This window comes from Pleurodeles waltl, chromosome 6 (assembly GCF_031143425.1).
Source record: "Pleurodeles waltl isolate 20211129_DDA chromosome 6, aPleWal1.hap1.20221129, whole genome shotgun sequence".
Taxonomy (NCBI): domain Eukaryota; kingdom Metazoa; phylum Chordata; class Amphibia; order Caudata; family Salamandridae; genus Pleurodeles; species Pleurodeles waltl.
Genome location: NC_090445.1, coordinates 641,387,880 through 641,408,833, shown reverse-complemented (window position 1 = coordinate 641,408,833; position 20,954 = coordinate 641,387,880). Strand labels below are relative to the sequence as shown.

The window sequence follows — 20,954 nt, the reverse complement described above, 5'->3', positions numbered from 1 at the left end:
GTCTGGATGGAGGGAGGGTGGGGGCGTCAAGTGAATGTTGGGATGGGGAGCTGCCTATCGGTGACAGGGAAGGAATTCCCTGTAAACGGAAGGGCCTACCACCATGGTTTTCACGGCTAATGGTGATAGGCCGGCTCATAATGCCATGGGCTGTACTATGTTGACCACCGGGCTGGAGATAGGTATCTCCAGCCCAGTGGCTCATACCGCCATGGCGGTATGAGTGGAGAAGTGGCAGGTTGGCTGCAGCCAATCACATAATACAGCCTGTTGGCAGCGGTACCGCCACATTAACCCTGGCGGCCAAAAGACCACCAAGGTTAAAATGAGGGCCTAAGTGATTTGCCCAGAATTACAGGACGTCGAGCTAACGCCGAAACTCGAACCTGGTTCCCCAGTTGCGAAGTCTGCAGGTCTGGCTGTGACACCACATTCTCCCCCCTAAGTGTAACATATAATCATGATATCAACTGGATAAAAAAAATCAAGATAGCCAATAATTTAAAAAGGCTTTGAACAAATTATTTAAAAAAGAAGAAGTGTGGCAGGCCAAAAACACGCACATTGATAAATTTAGGGTAAAATTGGTTCACATCTGTAAAACGGGCAACAGCAGAGCCCGCCCTTTTTTCTGCACCACCGCCTTTTTTCTGCACCAAAAAGTTATGCTGATAAACCCATACAGGTGGGGAACCATCTTGATTATCGCCTGTTTGTACAGAAGCAAACCAATGTCATTGTCTATGAAACTGCTCTCTGTTTGAAAAAAAGGGGCAGAAGGGGAAAAACCTCTTGTTCTGGAGGGGAGTAGAACTCCAGTCTGTAACCCTGGACTGTTTGCAATATCCAAGGATCTTGAGAAATGCGTTCCCAAGATATGAGATACCATTTTAACCTCCCCCCCAGAATAACCTCTAAAAAGGGGATTACTCTCACCTGATGCTGTGGCATCTGTGGTGTTGAAGCCATCTCGACCTCTGCCTCTGTATGCACGACCACGACCCCCTTTGGTCTGGGTAGAGTAGAACCCTAATGCAGCCTGGTAGTTGCCTCGACCCCTCTGGGGGTATCCTGATTAGGCCTGATAGAAGCCTCGGCCTTGCGCTTGGTAGCGTCTGGCCCTGGTAAAAAGGACTCAACTGAACACCCTCTTCATAGATGTCTGGGCCTTATCAAAAGCAGAGAAGGTGGAAACACATTTACCTAAGCCCTTTATTAATTTGTCCCCAAATAAGAGACCATTTGCCGGTGTTCCAGGTTCTGAAGGGGCCAATTCAGCCAGTTTAGGGTCTATCCGCATTAAAAAGGATTTTTGTCGCTCTGTGGACATGGCACAGTTGGCATTCCCTAGCAGACAAATTGCCCTCTGTGCCCATTCTAAAATAGCCTCAGGGTTCAATGATGCACTGGATTCCTTCGCCTGCACCGAAAGCTCAAGGATCTTGGTGATAGGCCCTGAGATGTCAAGAAGTTGACCTCTCCCTGCCCAATCTAGGCCCTTCTTCGGGTCCTTAGCAAACTTTTTAAGGAACATGGCCCTGCTAGGGTCCAGTTCTGGGGTATCAGCCACCTTGCCAAAAAGAGAGGGGCGATGACACTCCGAGCGTAGAGTATTACGTACATCCTTATCAAAATGTTTACGTAATCTCTCTTGCACATAGTGTGCCACTTCCATACATGGCACCCATTCAGTAGATCTTGGATGTATTCTCTGGGTCAAAGAATAATGTTTTCTGGGTCAAAGTCTCTCCTGTCTTATGACGGGTCTTGCGTTTTTGCTTGGTCGGAGTCGAAAGAGTGAGAAGAGGAGGAGTGGGACGCCTAAGTGCGTGATGCAGAAGGGGCTGAGAAGACGCCAGAGGAGTCTAAAGAGGCCATAGGTCCGGACTCGTGGTCCATGAAGACTGATGGAGCCATCTGAGCAAATACTTCTGCTGAGGAAGTAGGCCATATTGAGGCTCTCGGAGCAAGGCCCACATCAGAAGACTGAACTTTCCCAAGTCAGTGTCTCAGAGGGGGTCTGCCCATCAATTCTCTTTCTCCAAACCTTACCAGAGGCTGAGTAAAGGGCTTTTTAGGACTTTTATCAGAGCCTGATTAGCAGAGTCCTGTACATGGTGTCCCAGGATCTGTACTAGCCTCTCCTCCATCTGATGCTCATAGGGAACTTCAGCCACTTCTTGACAGTATTCCTCCTCTTTGGCGTAGTACGCCATGCTGGAGTAGCAAGAGGATATGGAGGAGTTCAAAAAAGGGTGGGTTTTAGGGGGAATAGCCCCAGCAGGTCTAATGTGAAGATACTCCAAGTAAATGAGAGACCAAAGGTCTCAAAATGGCCAGATTAAGTGTGGAGGGAGCACCTGCTAGACAAAGGTCCCCTAGGGCAAAGCCCTTAATCATTTTTTCGCCCTGTCTGGAGTTCTGTGGGATAATCCACATAGAGGAATGAAGAGCTGCATGCTAGCTGGTCTCCGAGGCTATCTGCCTTCGGTGATTGTCTTGCATGCATGCGCGTACATTACCACAGAAAGCGGACTTAGTACTCAAAGCTGAAGCGCTCGCTTGGCTTCCGCTTGGATGCCAGAAAAACATGCGCACAGCATTAGATGCGGAGCGCTCTACAAGGGCGCTCCGTGATCGAAGACACTGTCAAAAATCAGAGCCGGACGCGTGTCGATCTGAAAGAGAGACAGGATCGGTCCGTGTGCGAGCGCGACTTCGTGCACAAAAAGGAGGGAGGTCCTCCAAAGCAAAGTGCCACTCAATCCCCGCTCTCACTCGACAGCTGTAAATCCGTACAAAATCACAAAAGATAATCTTAAATAACAGTATGATGTGAAGTTCTTATCTCTGGTTGAAAGCAGCAAAGAAAGAGGGAGGACTAAGGAAGCAGAGACATTTTTACGAAGAGCAGGCCTGGGATTGGGCATGATATGGACTAGAAGTGATATTGGGAAAAGTAGTTTTTGTATGGTTTTAATGTTGATTGGCTGCTGTCATTTTCTCAGTAAAGAAAGAGAACGCATAATCCGAAGCCTCCGGTCCTGACATAGAATCGAAATATTTTGCCATCCTGGTACTACAAGAGCTGCCTGTCTGGGCAGACAACCGAAAGCTCATCCCCTGTAATGAAACTGGATGTAGGCAAGGCAGGGCACTTAAACCAGTTCAGCTGCCAATGCAATGTGCATGGAGAAAATGATTAGCAGCAAATCCATCTTACATGCCTTTCCATGTTTCAACTTTGAAGCTGCATTTTGCAGGGTGTCATGCAGCCTTCTCTGAATAAAATTAATAGCTGGGATTCTGCTAACATTAATTAAGGCCATTCAACTTTTTACATACTAACACCTGCTTGCATGGGAAGATCGGGACGATATGAAACCTACCTGTAAAATCTACACCACAGTTAAATTGAAACAGGGGTGTGTCCTTGTGCTCCCACTGTTTAACATCCACATGGCATGCCTCTCCAGAGATCTAGATTCAATAAACTTGGGAGCCATGCACGTACCCAAATGTTACATGCTGACAACCTGCTAATAATGAGCCTGTCGCCAGTGGGCTTGCAACGTCTTTTAGACAAACCTTCTGCCTTTATGTCATGGAACAAATTGAAAATCAATTTTTAGGATATTAAAATTTTGATTTTCTTAAATAAAACAATAATTGGCTTCTGGTTTACTAATGGCACATGGGTCTCCTGTGAGACACAATATTAATATCTAGAGTTAACACTTGACAGAAGTGGTGTCTTTAACCCCTTTGTTGCCAGGCCTTTTCCCCGTCAGGTGCCAGACTTTTATTGGGCTATTTGGGGCAGCTCGCGCTTAGGCCCTCATAACTTTTTGTCCACATAAGCTACCCATGCCAAATGTGCGTCCTTTTTTCCCAGTATCCTAGGGATTCTAGAGGTACCCAGAGTCTGTGGGTTCCTCTGGAGGAGACCAAGAAATTAGCCAAAATACAGCAAAAAAAATAATTTTTCTTTTTTTTTTAAAAGGGAAAAAAGGGCTGCAGAAGAAGGCTTGTGGTTTTTTTCCCCCTGAAAATGACGTCAACAAAGGGTTTGCGGGCAAAAATCATCATCTTCCCAGAATTCAGGAACAGGCAGACTTGAATCAGAAAACCAAATTTTTGAAAATAATTTTGGCATTTTACTGGGACATACCCCATTTTTAATATTTTGTTATCTTTTAGCCTCCTTCCAGTTAGTGACAGAAATGAGCATGAAACCAATGCTGGATCCCAGGAAGCTAAACATTTTTGAAAGGTAGACAAAATTCTGAATTCAGCAAGGGGTGATTTTTGTAGATCCCACAAGATTTTCCTACAGAAAATAACAGCAGAAATACAACAAAAATGAAATGAAGGTGATGAAACAGCCATTTCTCTCCACATTTTACTTTTTCCTACAATGTCAGAATTTTAAAAGCAATAGACCATTACATCTGCTGGGCTCTTCTGGTTGCAGAGATATATAGGGCTTGTAGGTTCATCAAGAACCCTAAGTACCCAGAGCCAATAAAGGATCTGCACCTTGCAATGGGTTTTCATTGTATACCGGGTATACAGCAATTCATTTGGTGAAATATAAAGAGTGAAAAATAGGTATCAAGGAAACTTTTGTATTTCCAAAATGGCCACAAGATAAGGTGTTGAGAAGCAGTGGTTATTTGCACTTCTCTGAATTCCGGGGTCGCCATACTAGCATGTGAATTACAGAGCATTTCTCAAAAAGTTGGCTTTTTTACACACTGTCTTACATTTGGAAGGAAAACATTTAGAGAAAGACAAAGGGCAATAACACTTGTTCTTCTAGTCTGTGTTCCCCCAAGTCTCACGATAAAAATGGTACCTCACTTGTGTGGGTAGGCCTAATGCCCACGAAAGGAAACGCAACATGGACACATCACATTTTTACATTGAAATCTGATGTGTGTTTTGGAAAGTGCCTAGCTGTGGATTTTGGCCTCTAGCTCATCCGGCACCTAGGGAAACTTACCAAACCTGTGCATTTGTTTTAAACTAGACACGTAGGGGAATCCAGGATTGAGTGACTTGTGGGGCTCTCACCAGGTTCTGTTACCCAAAATCCTTTGCAAACCTCAAAATTTGGCCAAACAAAAAACACCTTTTCCTCACATTTCGGTGAGAGAAAGTTCTGGAATCTGAGAGGAGCCACAAATTTCCTTCCACCCAGAATTTCCCCAAGTCTCCCGATAACAATGGTACCTTACTTGTGTGGGTAGGCCTAGGGCCTGCGACAGGAAATGCCCAAAACACAAAACACAACATGGACACATTTTCCCAAAGAAAACTGACCTGTTTTTTGGAAAGTGCTTAGCTGTGGATTTTGGCCTCTAGCTCATCTGGCACCTGGGGAAACCTACCAAATCTGTGCATTTTTAAAAACTAGATAACTAGGTTAATCCAGGGTGGGGGTCTCACCAGGTTCTGATACCCAGAATCCTTTGCAAACCTCAAAATTTGCCAAACAAAACACTTTTTCCTCCATTTCGATGATAGAAAGTTCAGGAATCTGAGAGGAGCCACACACTTCCTTCCAGCCAGCATTCCCCCAAGTCTTCTGATAAAAATGGTACCTCACTTGTGTGGGTAGGCTGAGTGCCCACGAAAGGACATGCCCCAAAACACAACACAGACACATCACATTTTCCCAAAGAAAATTGACCTGTTTTTTGCAAAGTGTCTAGCTGTGGATTTTGGCCTCTAGCTCATCTGGCACCTAGGAAAACCTAGCAAACCTGGACATTTCTGAAAACTAGACACCTAGGGGAACCCAGGATGGGGTAACTTGTGGCGCCCTCACCAGGTTCTGTTACCCAGAATCCTTAGCAAACCTTCAAATTTGGCAAAAAAAACACTTTTTCCTCACATTTTGGTGATAAAACGTTGTGAGGGGAGCCACAAACTTCCTTCCACCCAGCATTCCCCCAGGTCTTCTGATAAAAATGGTACCTCACTTGTGTGGATAGGGCTAGTGCCTGCGACATCAAAATGATCAAATACAAAACTACTTGTTTTTACGGGGGGCACCTGTGTTTTTGATCCTGGCCTCAGCAGCCATCTAGGGAAACCTACAAAACCCAGACATTTCTGAAAACTAGACATCCAATGGAGTCCATGGAGGTGTGACTTGCGTGGATCCCCAAGTGTTTTCTCTTAAAATTAGCTAAAAAACAAAAAAATCACATTTTTCCCACATTTCTGTATGGGATCACCGCACCGGTACAAATTTCCTACTACCCAACATTCCCCTCAGTTTCCCAATAAAAATGATACCTCACTTGTGTAGGGATGCCAAGTGCCTGGGACAGGGAAGAGCTAAAACATGTCAAAATTGAGGCGGAACCAAAGCGGGTCCAAAAGGGCAGTTTGAAATAAAAAAACGTTTCACGCTGACCAGTGGGGCAGAATATGAGGTATAGATGTGACAATGTTGGTTGGTAGGAATTTTGTGGATTCCTGCAGATTCCGAAAGGTTCCATCACAAAAATGTGGGGAGAATGTGTGATTTCATGCAAAGTTGGAGGTTTGCAGGGCATTGTGGGTAAGAAAATGGTGTAGGGTGCATGTGCCTTATAAATGCCTGGCATCTGCCATATATTCCGGAAACCCTCCATGCTACTAGTCCGAGCTGTTCTGAAAAGATTAGTGGGTGAGGGAATCTTACTGGGTCCAGCAATTGGTCCCTGTTAGACTGGATCAGGAAAGGAATGTCTCAAGACAATTCAAGAGCCAAAGGGAACCAAGGTTGAGCTTTCCAGAGTGGGTTCACTAAGATAAGCTTGGCTTTCTGTCGTTGGACTTGCAACAGGACTCTGGGGATTATGCTGAAAGAAGGGAAGGCATATCCCAGATTGGGAGACCACTCCTGTAAGAAGGCATATGTCGCCATTGCTTTGAGGTCCGGACGCCAACTGAAAAACTGAGGGATCTGTCGATTGAGTCAAGATGCAAAGAGATCTATTGAGCAAGGGCCCAACACGCGATTGAGGGTGAAGAATACTTTCAGATGCAGCCTCCAATCGCTGTAGTCACAGAGATATCTGGAGTTCCAGTCCACCACTGAATTGATCTCCCCGGGAGATATTCCTCTAAGACTGAAATGTGATTCTGGAGACAGAAGCGCCAAATATCCTTGCCAATTTCCATCAGCATCCAAATTTTTGTTCCCCCTATCTGGTTGACATATTGGACCGCTGAGACATTGTCCATTCTGAAAATATTTATTTGTTCTGGTGATTGACTCTTGATCGCAAAAGAGCCCGCAAGGAGCTCTAGACAATTGATGTGGAGCTAGAGTTTGGACTATGACCACTGACCTCCTGTGGTGAGGGACCCACATCTGGCTCCACAGCCCATGTGCTGGCATCTGATTCCAGAATTATGTCAGTGGAGCTGCCAAAGATCGCTTTGCCATTCTATGTATCCATGTGTTCCATTTTACCAGGTCATTTCTTTCTTGGCTTCCTCTGGGGTGAACGTGGTCTGAGTATGAAAGACCTTTCTGTAGATGCTGGATTTTTAGTCTCTGTAAAGTCCTGCAATTAAGATGGCCCGGAAACATGGCCTGGGAGAACGAGGTGAGGAGACCCACAATCCGAGCGACTGACCTCAAGGATAATGTCATGCTGCACAACACAGCCCCCAATACCTTCTTGATACTCTGAATCTTTTGCGTCTGTAGAATTAGCTGAGACAAAACTGAGTCGATCTTGAAACCCAAAAACTTCATCTTTTTGGAGCGGGTCAGACATGACTTTGGCTGATTTATGACAAAGCCCAGATCCTGCAAGATCTGGGTCGTCAAAAGATAAGGTGAATTTCTGTTGATATGAGCTCTTGTTCTGAAGGGAAAAATTAGCTCTGGGGAGGACCTGGCTGGCAGGGAGTGGAGTAGAACTCTAGTATGTAACCCTGAGTGTATTCGAGTACCCAAGGGTCTTGAGTCCAAGTCTGCCAGTAGTGAAGAAGTAAATGAGTCCTGCTCCCCAAAGTTATTTCGGACAAAGTGATAATTCTCACTTGTGTACCCAGGATCTCGGGATGTCCCTTGATAGCTTTTGTGGTATTCACTGCGGAATCGTGATTGCCCCACCCCCTGTGGGCATGTGGGATAGAATGTATTGTAAGAGGACTGTTCTTGCTAGTATCCCCGGCCACGGAATGAGGCCTCTTTTTGAGGGCATTGGGAATAACCTTGGCCTGCCAAACAGACCCTATATCTCCCATCCTGCCAAAAAGGGTACTGAGGAAGACTTTTTTCAACAAAAGTTGAGTTCTGTCCAGCATGTTATATGTTGTGGCAAACTTGGCTAGGCCTTTAACAAAAGGGCCCTCAAACAGAAGGCCTTGAGCCACTGTTCCTGCCTCTGAGGAGGCTAAGTTGTTAAACTTTGAGTCTATGCGCAAGAGATTGGATTGCCACCTCTCTGTGGAGATGGCTATGTTCGCATTCCCCAATTGGCGTATTGCATGTTGTACCCATCCCACCAAAATATTGGGATCTATGGGTTAGCCAGACTCCTTGGCCAGGAAGGCAATCTCCAGAATCTTTGTCAGAGGTCTGGAGATGTTCAGGCAGTTAGACCACGCCCTGTCTATACCCTGATTGGGATCTTTTGCCTATTTCTTTATAAAACTGAGCACTGTGGGGTCTACTTCGGGGGTCTCTGTCACTTTACCGACCAGGTTAGGTCTGGGGCATTCCGTGCGTAATTGGGCACAGACATCTTTGTCAAATGCTTGTCTGATGTTGCTTTGGGCATATACGGCAAACTCTTGTGGGTGGGTCCAGCGGGATGCACGTGGGTAGATGATTTTCGTAGGTTTGAATGTTAATACCTTAGGGGTGTTTGGAACGGTTTTCAGTTTAGAGTTCTGTGCGCCCTTGCTTACTGGGCCCTAAAGGCTCATCCTAGTCACTATCACTGTACCCACTGGAGTGGGAGTCAGAGTCAGAAAGATCGGTGGGTTTAGGCGATTCATCAGGAATAGCAAAGAGGGGTTGAGAAACACCATACCCATGCCCTTCTCTGACTGTCTCAGAAAGTTTTTCAAACCCCTCAGTATGGGACCATCTTTTTGCTTTCCTTTTGCTAGGCGTAGTAAGTGGAGTATGGGAGTCCTTCGCAAGATTAAGGAGAGGTAACCATCCTTTTTGCTGGGCAAAGCCCTGAAAATGTTGGGTGGGGGGCCCTAGGGCCTTAACTAAAGCTTTGTTCACCAATAATTGCACACTATTATCTATTGCTTTGACCTGGTTCTCCTCTGGGAAGACTTTTTTATTCTCACCATAGGTTTCCAAGCTATCCTCATACTGATCATATTCGGCCATCACTCACTGAGGTTGGGGCCACAAGGAGCAGATTAGGCTGCAATTAAGGTAGTAGTGGCCACTACTAAAAAAGAGGCAGTGCTCATCCCAGCTGGGGAAAGTTTAGCTACTGCTTGGTGGGAGCCACCTGTTCAGCACTCTAAGCAGAGCTTTAGATGGCATTTTACAATCCTGTGCACACTCCCGTGCACCATGGTGCAGTGGGAGCAGGTTGTTGAAGCACCAGGGCACAAATGTGTGGCAATTTAGGCACCATATATCACTAGCAAGAAGAGCGCCGCTAGACGACTATGATTAATCCAGCCGCTGCATTCAGAAGACGCATGGCGCCTTCATGCATGAGTGCGTGCGCCCAGTCCCAAGGGATTAGAAAGAGGACACCGTGTCTCCCTCCCACTCCACAACTTGAGCCTGTGGAGGGAACCACCAGCTGGGAGGCAAGACGTGCTCCCAAAACTAAACACCCATCCACAGGGGAAACTAACAATCAGTAGAGGGACGTGCTGTCTGAAGCAGTAGTGCGCTTGCCCCACAACACACGGCGATTCTATGTCAAAAAACGGCAGGATTAACCTATACAATTATACATAACATTCTAAAAAGGTAAGTCGATACGAGAGACTTCGACCGTTAGAGCACTCTTGTGTTGTTATAACATTTACGAATACTACCACATGCACAAAGACATATAAAGGATAATATCACTTAACTGGCTGTGTAGCAGCAAAGAGGGAGGATTTTAAAATGAAGAAAATTTCCTCTATAGAAGGAGGGTCTTAGGGACGAACCACGGGTCATTTAGTTTTTACTTTATATTGTTCTTATTGGCTGGTGTTGTTTTATGCAGGAAATAGAGCGAAGCATAATCTGAGCCTCTGGTCCTGACAGAATTACTAGCATTTCTTCACCAATAAATATTGCAAATTTGACGTGCCAATATTTTTCACAGATAATGCATATCGCAATGAACCGGGACACTCGTAATGATGACCCCTTGGCATGGGCATAGGAAGTGTGGGGGACGCAGGGGATTTATACCCCCAGATTCTGGAGTGTGGGGTTCACGGGGACAAGGGCTGGGGGACGACTGGGACAAATGAATTATCCCACTCATCTCCACCATTGACAGATCTATTAGCATGTAAAAGCTGTACCTATTAAAGCCCCAACCTTAAATTGCTACCACCTACAGAGCACCTTTAAAACGTACTGTTACAGCTGCCAGAAGCCCTCAGGTGTGAAGACAAAGTAATAGGAGGATAAACCTGAGTTTGCTATCAGCATTCAGGCCATGTCCAGGGTCGGATTGGGAAGGCGGACTGTCGGGCACTGATCGATGGGCCGGTGCATAAGGGTCAACTGTGGGCAGATTTTGTTTACTGTGGTGCACTGTCTGATATTTTGTGCAGTTTTGAGTTTCCTACTCACCCTTTAGGCTGCCTCAGGTCCATTGCAAAATAATACTGGCCTAGAGATTTGGACTAAGGGAAGGACCTGGTTGCCAAATGGGCCTGGAGGAATCACTGATCTTCATGAGGGAAAAATAAACTGCTGTTGGTTTGTGTCTTCATCTCTCCCGCCGGGCGGGCACACTGAACACAAGTGGGGGGTGGGGAAGGTTGAGCGACCTCACCAGAGACTAAAAGCAGCGGCCAGGCAGGTCTTTGTCACCCCTCTTCCGTGCTGAGCAAGTCCATTACTGGCCAAACCAGATGGTGCAGCCATTACTGGCCAAACCAGATGGTGCAGCCTTTTTTCCTGGTGGACCAAGTCAATCCAGGGGCCTGCAGAGAATACGGTCAGAAGAACAACCTTCAAATCTTTTTTGCACCTTGGCAGGCAAGTCTCAGTTTCAGTAGGAGAGTCCTGTTTTTCACAAAGGTCGGATGTTATTTTATCTTTGTTTTAGAATATTATTTCATCTTTATGTTTAAATTAAAGCACTTGAACGCTGGTTTAAGCTTTAGGGCTTCCGCGAGAGGAGGTTAATCCTGGCAGTGCTAAGAAGCAGCAGCAAAAATAGACACTGAAACGGGTCTCTACAGGACCCTATATAGACAACCTTAATTTACTTGTTGGGGCCAGTGATGGAGACTCTATTACATTTCACACGTTTTATTTATACAGTTCCCTATTTCCCTTTTCCAGGTGCACTTCCGATGTTTCATTTTTCAAGCAACTCATGAGCAGGGACACTGGAATTTTGCAATTCTGCGGCCATTCCATTTTCTGCATACTTATGGCTTTGCCGCACTGTTCAAATAACTCATCATCTCCAGCGTAATTTGCAGATTTTAACAAAAACACATTCTAATTCAAATAGATCTAAACTTACTAGAAACACTACTATGCTTGCTTTTTTGTCGGGCAAAGTTAGTTCACTTTTCAGTTGCTGACAGAAGGAGATGTGAAGAGAAAAGGCTGTAAGCAACTAACACAGAGAGGGGGATGGCAGCGGAAGATGAAGGGAAGAATACTAATTTATATTCTAAATATGATAAATCAGTGTTAACAAGCACTAGTAAAGTCAAATGGTATGATTTGTTTTATGGGTATGTGTTCCTTCTGTGATGTATTTCGAGTCACTAACAGGAAACCCAATCAGAGGTCTTCAAATACTGATCAGGTGACACGCCTTGAAAGCCCTGGGTTTCAACTCATGGTTCAGGCCACACCCATAGTTACAAAGGCACATCTCTTATAAAAGAGTCCTAGCTACATTTTTTGTCCACACTCATTTCAGAGAACACGCCCACCTTTTTCATCCCACCTAAAGCAGTAGCTCAAGTGCATAGCCTGTTTAAATATAATACTATTTTGAATTCTATGCTTATCAACTACAAACTGTCAGCAAGCCCAAAAGATAGCATAGTGAGCTCAAGGTTAATCACATAATCAAACCGGTGATTTGCAGGGTCTTCATTTACTACTTATATCTCCAAAATTGAATGCTGTGACACTGACCAACAAATGCTTTGCAAAAAGATGCACACCTTAAATGGAAGCCACTTTTTGGGAGTGCCCGGGCTTATTGTTGATCCCAATCCGACCCTGGCCACGTCTATTGAGGAGGACTGGGAACTTCGTGTGCCACCAGGCTGGCAGGCCCAGGCCGAGCATTACCTAGTGCATGGGAACTCGCAAACATTTTGCTAAGGGATAAATGGTTTGGTTTGTGGTGTGACAGAGAGTTCTATTGATGCCGGCAGAATGGCGTTGGGAGGGTTTTCGAGGGTTGGGGGCTGTAAGGTGGGTGTAGGAGAAGTGAAGCATGTACATCTAGCGGCTGAATTGCACAATGTGAAACCAGAAAACCTTAAATCAATCCTGGCTTCCCCACATGACCAAATTGTGTGATTCTAGGTAATTGTTTTATTTCACTTCCCTCCTTTATCTTCCTTATCACTTATGAGGACTATGACATACATGACTTCAAGTTGTGCACTCTATGAAACCTTTTTCTGTGCATGATTTAATAAACTATAATGTTGTCCATGAATAATACCAAAACAGGCCACCCAAAACCTGCACATAACAAGTGACTTGCCTCTTACGTCACTATTGTGATTGTTATCAGTGTGGGTGGAAGGAAGCATGAATGTTTTGTAAAGTCATGTTTAAAAAATATCACTTTGAAAATAAAAACACTATTCAATGCACTGATATAAACTGATGTACTAAGGTCAAACAGTTCTGCATGCTAATGAAAAACATTTGTCTTAATAAAAAGAAAGTGTTCCTAAGTTAAATCTTAGTTACTTCCTTTCTTTAACTTCAATTAACCTGAAAACAAATGCTTGCCCATTTATTTAACATCTTTTTAATGTTAGGGCAGAATCGAGTAAACAACAGCTCAGTACTGCTGTTGACAAGGGAGCTGAATCCAAAGGTCAGAAGGGCCCCATGCAGCCTGTGGGCTGTACTTGAGTATCACTGATCTAGCGTCACACTCCCTTATTACCATTACCCTACCTGGAACTTTAAGTATTGCCTGTAGGGTGCTGTGGAAGTTGCAGCCTTAGCAATGCTTGTCCACAGGAGAAGAGAAAGGTCAATGAGTTCATAACAATAGATGAGGTGATGGGGGAGCTTTATGAATAATTCTAAATTCACTTCAATGAAAAGGAATCTTGCAAAATGGGGTGATGTATGTCAAACTGATTGTAATAGGGGATCAGGCATCAAGCCTCTGAAGTAAAAAGACCAAAACACCCATCTCTGGCAAGATGGGGTGGCAAGTTAAGCACTTCTTGCTAAGGTCCATTGTTGCTAAGGACATTGTAAGCTATCATTCAGTATGGCCAAGGAGTTATTTTTTCTGTTTTATTTCTTTTTGTTATGGGATAACCCACCTAATTCCTACCCTTTTATTTAAGCTCTTTACCTCTTACCCCCCTGAACCTTAAACACTCCTTACCTCATTTTACCTCTACCCATCACAAAACTAAAAAAAAACGTTACCCCTCATTTACCTCTATCCCCCCCTAAACCATAGAAAACACTTGCTTCCCTTTACATCTACCCATCACTGACGCCTAAAACCCCCTTACCTCTGTGTACCTGGACCCGCCCCTTAATCCATCAAACAATTACCTCCCTTTACCTCTAACTGACTCTGAGCCCTAGAATCCCATTACCTCCCTTTATCCCAACAACCAGAGAACTATAAAATTCCCTTACCTCTCTTTACCTCTTGCCATCCCTGAACCCTAACACCCCCTGGCACCCTTTACCTCTTCCCTTCCCGGAACCTTAGAAATTCTGACCTCCCTTTGCTTTTTCCCACACCTGAACCTTTAAAACCCCTTACCTCCTGTTATCACTACCCAATATGAACCCTAAAATTCCAAGACCTCCATTTACCTCTATCGGTCGCTAAACACTAAAACACTTATCACCCCTTTACTTCTACTTCTGCAACCTAAAACCCTCTTGCTACTCTTTACTTTTTCTCGCCCTTCAACCCTAAAAACTCCATACCTCCCCATAAACCTACCCATCCCTTCACCCTAAAACCCATTGCCACCCTTTACGTCTCCTCACCCCTGAACCCTAAAACCTTCTTACTTCCTTTTTCCTCTATCCACCTTTGAATCCTTAAAACCCCTTACCTCCTTTTACCATTAAAAAGATCCCTTGATTGAACTCTAAAACCCCCTTACCTTTTACTTCTGCCTGCCTGAACCTTAAAACCCCTTACCTTCCTTTACCTCTACTTGCTTTGAACTCTAACATTCTGTTACCTCCCTCTATCCCTACCTGCCCTTTAATCCTAAAAACCAATTACCTCCTTTGACCTGTACCCACCCATAAACTCTTAAAAGCCCTTACCTAACTTTGTGATTACCTGCCCTTGACCCTAGAAATCCCCTAACTCCCTTTCTCTCTACCCATCCTAGAAACCTAAAAATGATTTATCTCTCTTTAACCCTACCCACCTCTGAACACTAAAACCACTTGCCACCCTTTGCCTCTTCAGTCCTTTCAACCCTAAAACTCCCTTACCTCCCTTTACCTCTATCCAACCTCATAAACCCCCTACCTCCTTAAACCTTTACCTGCCCGTAAACCTTAAAAATCCCCTACCTCCCTTTACCTCTACATGACCCAGGGCCCTGAAAACCCCTTACCTCCGCCCACCCCTGAACCCTAAAAAACGTTACCACTCTTCTTTCTGCCGTATGACGATAAAGCACCCTTTTGCTCCTTCCTTTACTTCTACCTGCCCCTGATCCCTAACAACATCCCACCTTCCTCTACCCAGCTCTGACCCCAAAAATCTCTTACATCTCCCCAGTTCTGAAGCCTAAAAACCTCTTACCTCCTTTTAGCAGTATCAGCCCCTGAACCCTAAAACCCCCTAAAGCCCCTTTCAAATCTGTACCTCTACAAAGCCCTGAACCCTAAAAGCCCCTTACCTCTTCCTGTCTCTGAAGACTAAAAACCCATACCTCCATTTCCTCTACCTGCTCAACCCTAAAACCCTTTACTTCTCTTCACATCTACTTGCCTCTAAATCCAAATTATCCTGTGCCCACCCTCTGGTAGCTTGGCACTGAGCAGTCAGGCTTCACTTAGAAGGCAATGTGTAAAGTATTTGAGCAATAAATCATACAATAACACAATATAGCACCACAAAAATACACCACACAGTGTTTAGAAAAATATACAATATTTATCTGGCTAAATGCAGGTCAAAACGATTAAAGATGTAAATAAGCAAATGTAGGGATATCACTGAAAAGTGATATGAAGTGTCTTAGAATTGAAATATTACTGTAAACGCAATAAAAAGTGTCTTAAGTTCTCCTAGAAACAACAAGTGTCTCTTGCAGGGCAAAGTACCTGGTTTGCGCTGAAAAATCCTCGCAAGGGATCGCAGAGCAGGAGATGTGTGGAAAACAGTAGGTGTGCGTTGGTTTCGCCCCTTCGCACACAGACTTGTGTAGTTATTTTCCACGCTGGGAAGACGTTGCGTCGATTTCTGGCACGCGGACTTGGATTCTCTTCGGGTTGCGGGGTTTTCAGACACCCCGGGGACGATGCGTGGAATCCTGGGCTTGCGGAGCGAGGTCACAGGAACTGCATCAATTCTGGTGGGCGATGCGTGAAATTTTCTACTGCACGGCAGACTCTGCATCTATTCCTCTCAGGAAGTCGGGCTGCGTCGTTGTGAGTTGGCTTGCGTCGATCCAGTAGGGCCGTGCGTCGAAGTTCCGGGCACGTCACTGCGTCAATCTTCTGTCACGAAGTTGGGCTGCGTCATTCCGGTCTCGGCGTGCAGTGAATTTTTCACTGCAAGCAGGCTGTGTGTCATTCTTGGCAGGCGGTGCGTCGAATTTTCGCTGCACGGGGATTCAAGTTGCAGGACAGAAGTCCTTTTGGTCCTGAGACTTCAGGGAACAGGAGGCAAGCTCTATCCAAGCCCATGGAGAGCACTTCTGCAGCACATCAACAGAGCAGCAAGACAGCAGGGCAACAGCAAGGCAGCAGTCCTTCTCAGAAAGCAGTCAGGTGAGTCCTTTGGGCAGCCAGGCAGTTCTTCTTGGCAGGATGCAGGTTCTGGTTCAGGTTTCTTCTCTAGGAAATGTCTGAGGTGGTAGCGCAAAGGCCCTGTTTTTATACCCAAATGTGCCTTTGAAGTGGGGGAGACTTCAAAGAGTGGCTTAGAGGTGCACCAGGTCCCCTTTCAGTTCAATCCTGTCTGCCAGGGTCCCAGTAGGGAGGGGTGGCAGTCCTTTGTGTGAGAGCAGGCCCTCCACCCTTACAGCCCAGGAAGACCCATTCAAAATGCAGATGTATGCAAGTGAGGCTGCGTATCCTATGTTTGTGGTGTGTCTGAGTGAATGCACAAGGAACTGTCAACTAAACCCAGCCAGACGTGGATTGTAAGGCACAGGAAGATTTAAGTGCAGAGAAATGCTCACTTTCTAAAAGTGGCATTTCTAAAATAGTAATATTAAATCCAACTTCACCAGTCAGCAGGGTTTTGTATCACCATCCTGGCCATACTAAATATGACCTTCCTACCCCTTTCACATCGGCAGCTACCCCTCAAACAATGTATGAGGGCAGCCCCAATGTTAGACCATGAAGGGAGCAGGCCTCGCTGCAGTGTAAAAACGAATTTAGGAGTTTTACACTACCAGGACATGTAAACTACCCAGGTACATGTCCTGCCTTTTACCTACACAGCACCCTGCCCTAGGGGTTACCCAGGGCACACCTTAGGGGTGACTTATAGGTAGAAAATGGGGAGTTTTAGGCTTGGCAAATACTTTTAAATGCCAAGTCGAATTGGCAGTGAAACTGCACACACAGGCCTTGCAATGCCAGGCCTGAGACAAGGTTAAGGGGCTACTTAAGTGGGTGGCACAATCAGTGCTGCAGGCTCATTAGTAGCTTTTAATCTACAGGCCCTGGGCACATAATGAACTCTACTAGGGACTTATAAGTAAATTAAATAGTCCAATTGCATATGATCCAATGTTACCATGTTTAAAAAGAGAGAGGATATGCGCTTTAGCACTGGTTAGCAGTAGTAAAGTGTGCAGAGTCTAAAAACCAGCACAAACAGTATCTCAAAAGTGGAGGGAGGCAGGCAGGCAGGCAAGCAAAAAGTTAGGGGTGAACAGCCTAGGGCTGTCAGATCTAACAATCCTTGTCAGGGTGAACCAGTAAAATCATTAATTAAACTTGAGCTCAACCCCCTGGTTCTATGGTACAGAGCAGATGGGTCTAACTTAGAGTCAATGTGTTAAGTATTTATGCAGTACAAAAACAGTAATAAAGGTGAAATACAAAATGTTAAATTCCAGCAAACCTGTTAAGTAGGATGTTACATTCAAGCAGAATTTGACACGTAATCTCAAAGAAGATACTCACAGTCCCATCACATTGGTCACTCTAAACCAGTTCTAGGGCAGTTATCCCCCACTGGGGTTGGTGCTTTGCTAATAAGAAGGAAAGAAGAAGAGGCAGGTCCGGGTATGAGCTGGATCTGCCTTTGACAGGGGAGGCCCCTTTGAAGTGCACCAAGTGTCTGGGCATAGCTTCCATACCATCCTGTCAAGGAAGGACAATACCTCCCCAGCCCAAGGTCAATCGTTCTTATCCTGGATGTAGCTCATAACTCACTACAGGGGAGTTATCAAGCTGCCATACATACAGAAAAGGGCTGCAGAGGCTATAGACAGGCAAAAGAGTTAGATAAAATTCAACGCTACCATTACACTGAATTTTGTTTAATTATTAAAAAGAGTCTATTAAATACTTCTGTAGCTGCTACCAATCTGAAATTAGCATTGTAAATTGTTATGATGTCATCCAGCATTTCCCTATGGAAGAAGCCAGCCTTGGTACAGTTAAAATAGCTGTGGGATATCAAACTTCCACATGTCCCACTTTTAAATACCATGCTCCCTACCATTTGGGCAGTAAGGCCTCATTTAGGGTAACTTATTCATACTTAAAAAGAAGGTTAGCCTGACAAAAGGGTATATTTTGACAGAACGAATTGGCATTTTAAAACTACACAGGCAGGCTACAGTGGTAGTCCTCAAGACATGCTTTACTCTGTCACTGTACTGGCTGGCACAATGACTGCTGCAGCCCACTGGTGACATTTAACTTACTGGCCCTAGGTTCACTTTGTACCATATATTAGGGACTTATTGGTATGTTAAATAAGCCAATGAAGAGTATATTTGTTTTATGACACTGAAGGGAGGAGCACATGCTCTTTACCACTGGTTTGCAGGGATAAAGTGTGCAGAGTTCTATAGTCAGCAGAAAAAAAAGGTTTAAGAAATAGGAAAAAAGAAATAGGGGTGACTAATCAGAAAGGGCAAATTTCCAACATCCCTACCACATCTTAACTCTAGCTACCTATTCAAGCCTAACAACCACTTACCTCCATTTACCCCTGAACCGAAAACTCCCTTTGCAACCTTACTACCACTACCCTGCATCCTTACCCACCCTTGAATGCTAAAAACACCTTTACTGCCCTTACTTCCTTCTTCATTAACCCACCCCTGAACCCTAAACACCCCTTTAACATCCAGAACAACCAGAACCCTTGTAAACATAAACATGTTTATTTACATTAGATCTAATTTATTTGAGGAATGTAAATAACATGCAACTAACAATAAAGCATACTTGCACTGCATGCCTTTTCATCTTACTTCGAAACTATGCAATTAAATAGCTCTATTGGAATCTGGGATTCACAGAACACATGAAATCTGTGCAGGGTAAACCGATGCCCCCCCCCCAATAACTTTAAAGTCTCCTACGCCCCTGTCCCTTGGCCACACCTCCATGAAAGAATATCGAAGACAGCGCAAGGACAGGGGATATTTATTTTACCCAATATTACACGGAACAACCAAAATGCCCAATTAAAACTAGGAACCGTCAACTAGATGCAGTAGAACTTCAAACCTTTCAAGCCTCCAAAGCCCAACAGCCAATGAACAACTAGAACTTCCTAACCAATCGAAGGCCATCACGGTTTTCTCTGCTTCTGCTGCATGCTTTCACCTACGTGATTGGTTGTTCGGCGTAAATTACTGGACAGACTCATATCCAGAAGTAATTAGATTGTAGTCGCAATTAACGGACATTACAGAGAAAACCTAAACAAATGGCCATCCTCACTACGAGGGTTGTTGTCAGCGCTGAATCTTATTGATGTCGTTGTTTTCTGCGTCCCCCTCAAAGCAGACAGTCCACCTTTTGTTTCCACTCCCCAGTCAGTAGTCTGTTTTCCATGTCCCTCGATACACTGGCAAGTAGTCTGGCCTTCATTTCTATTATCCGCTACCTCCCGTGGCCCTGTTAGGGCCTCGCAAACTACTCATGTTGCTCTGTCCTGAGATCTCTGTTGTTCTTCCGTGTTTGTGAATGCATCGAAGACTACCAATAAGTGCTTGCGGGCTTTTCTTTTTGTTTACTCGGTATGGCTATGACCGGTCCGGCACCATGTACCTCCCCCAGCAGTCACACTCGGGAACGGGTCACAATCACCAAAGTGACTCTGGAGAACTACTACAGTAGTTTGATGGCACAACATGAGGAACGAGTACTCAGGTAATACTGTACTGTGCAAGACAGCAGAACTTGGGCAATAGTATGAAGAACCTGGAGTGGGTATTTGGATAAATGAGGAGTTGATACCCCTGTAACAACCTTGCGCTGTAAAGAGCAGGTGCTTTTGAAATGGCTTTTGCGTACACTGCGATGCAAGGTATGAGACGCCGTTGGTCTGTGCTTAGCTCAGAGGGTGGGTACTTGAGTGATTACAATTTGCAGTGTGAGACGAGTGTCAACATTAATAACTGCAGCAGGAGGTGCACGTACTCTTGGCAGGCCAGCACTCCAAGAGGATTAGGTTTTCACAGGTAATGTCAATGCGTAACACAAAGTAATGATGTGTGTGTTTTTTTTAAATACAGTTAATCAGCATATGCCCGTTGGGTCGATAATTGTTGAGTTCACTGAAACGAACCCTGCAGTTGTCTATACCTGTTGTTGACACAGCTTCAAAAAGACAAGATGAATACCTCAAGTCTGTGCATAACCGTACAGCAAGAGACGAGAATTCTAAAGCTGTGATCTTTAGTTTTCAAACAGATCCTGAGGGGATGTTATCCAAAGGCATAACATGAGTGTGACTAGTGTTAATGTTTATTTTATTTTCCTCACAATATCCATGCAATCGGTTGATCTGCCTTTATAAACCACCAGCTATTTGATCCATAATCAATAAAGAGGGTATTATTTTAATCTTGATTTGGTTTTTGGGGAATTGATTTTCTTTTCTTAGGGCATCTGATAGATAAGCCTTCAAAATGGATAACAACATGGATGAGAAGGCACGCTTTTGTATCGCCCACTCTTCAAGCCTTTACAAAAGCATGCAGCTTTTTTTTAAACTATCCGGGACAGTGATTAATGTGTGTGAGGCTTGAGAACTTTAATCCCCCCTATTCTAATTGGGATTAATTATTCCACCAAAGCAAGAGGTATTGATAACAGTAGGTCATACACAAAAAAGAGAGAAAAGTGTTGCCTGTCACCTGGG

General features: G+C 44.7%; 1 protein-coding gene across 1 annotated transcript in view; it reads left to right on the top strand.

The window, feature by feature from the left end:
- The first annotated feature begins 19,464 nt into the window (after positions 1 to 19,464).
- The window catches only part of STK38 (serine/threonine kinase 38), a 202,793-nt gene continuing 201,303 nt past the window's right edge, over positions 19,465 to 20,954 (top strand). The window contains exon 1 of the mRNA XM_069238981.1: positions 19,465 to 19,960. Coding sequence (XP_069095082.1) covers positions 19,830 to 19,960 — 131 coding nt within the window. The 5' untranslated portion in view covers positions 19,465 to 19,829. The remainder of the gene's footprint in view (positions 19,961 to 20,954) is intronic.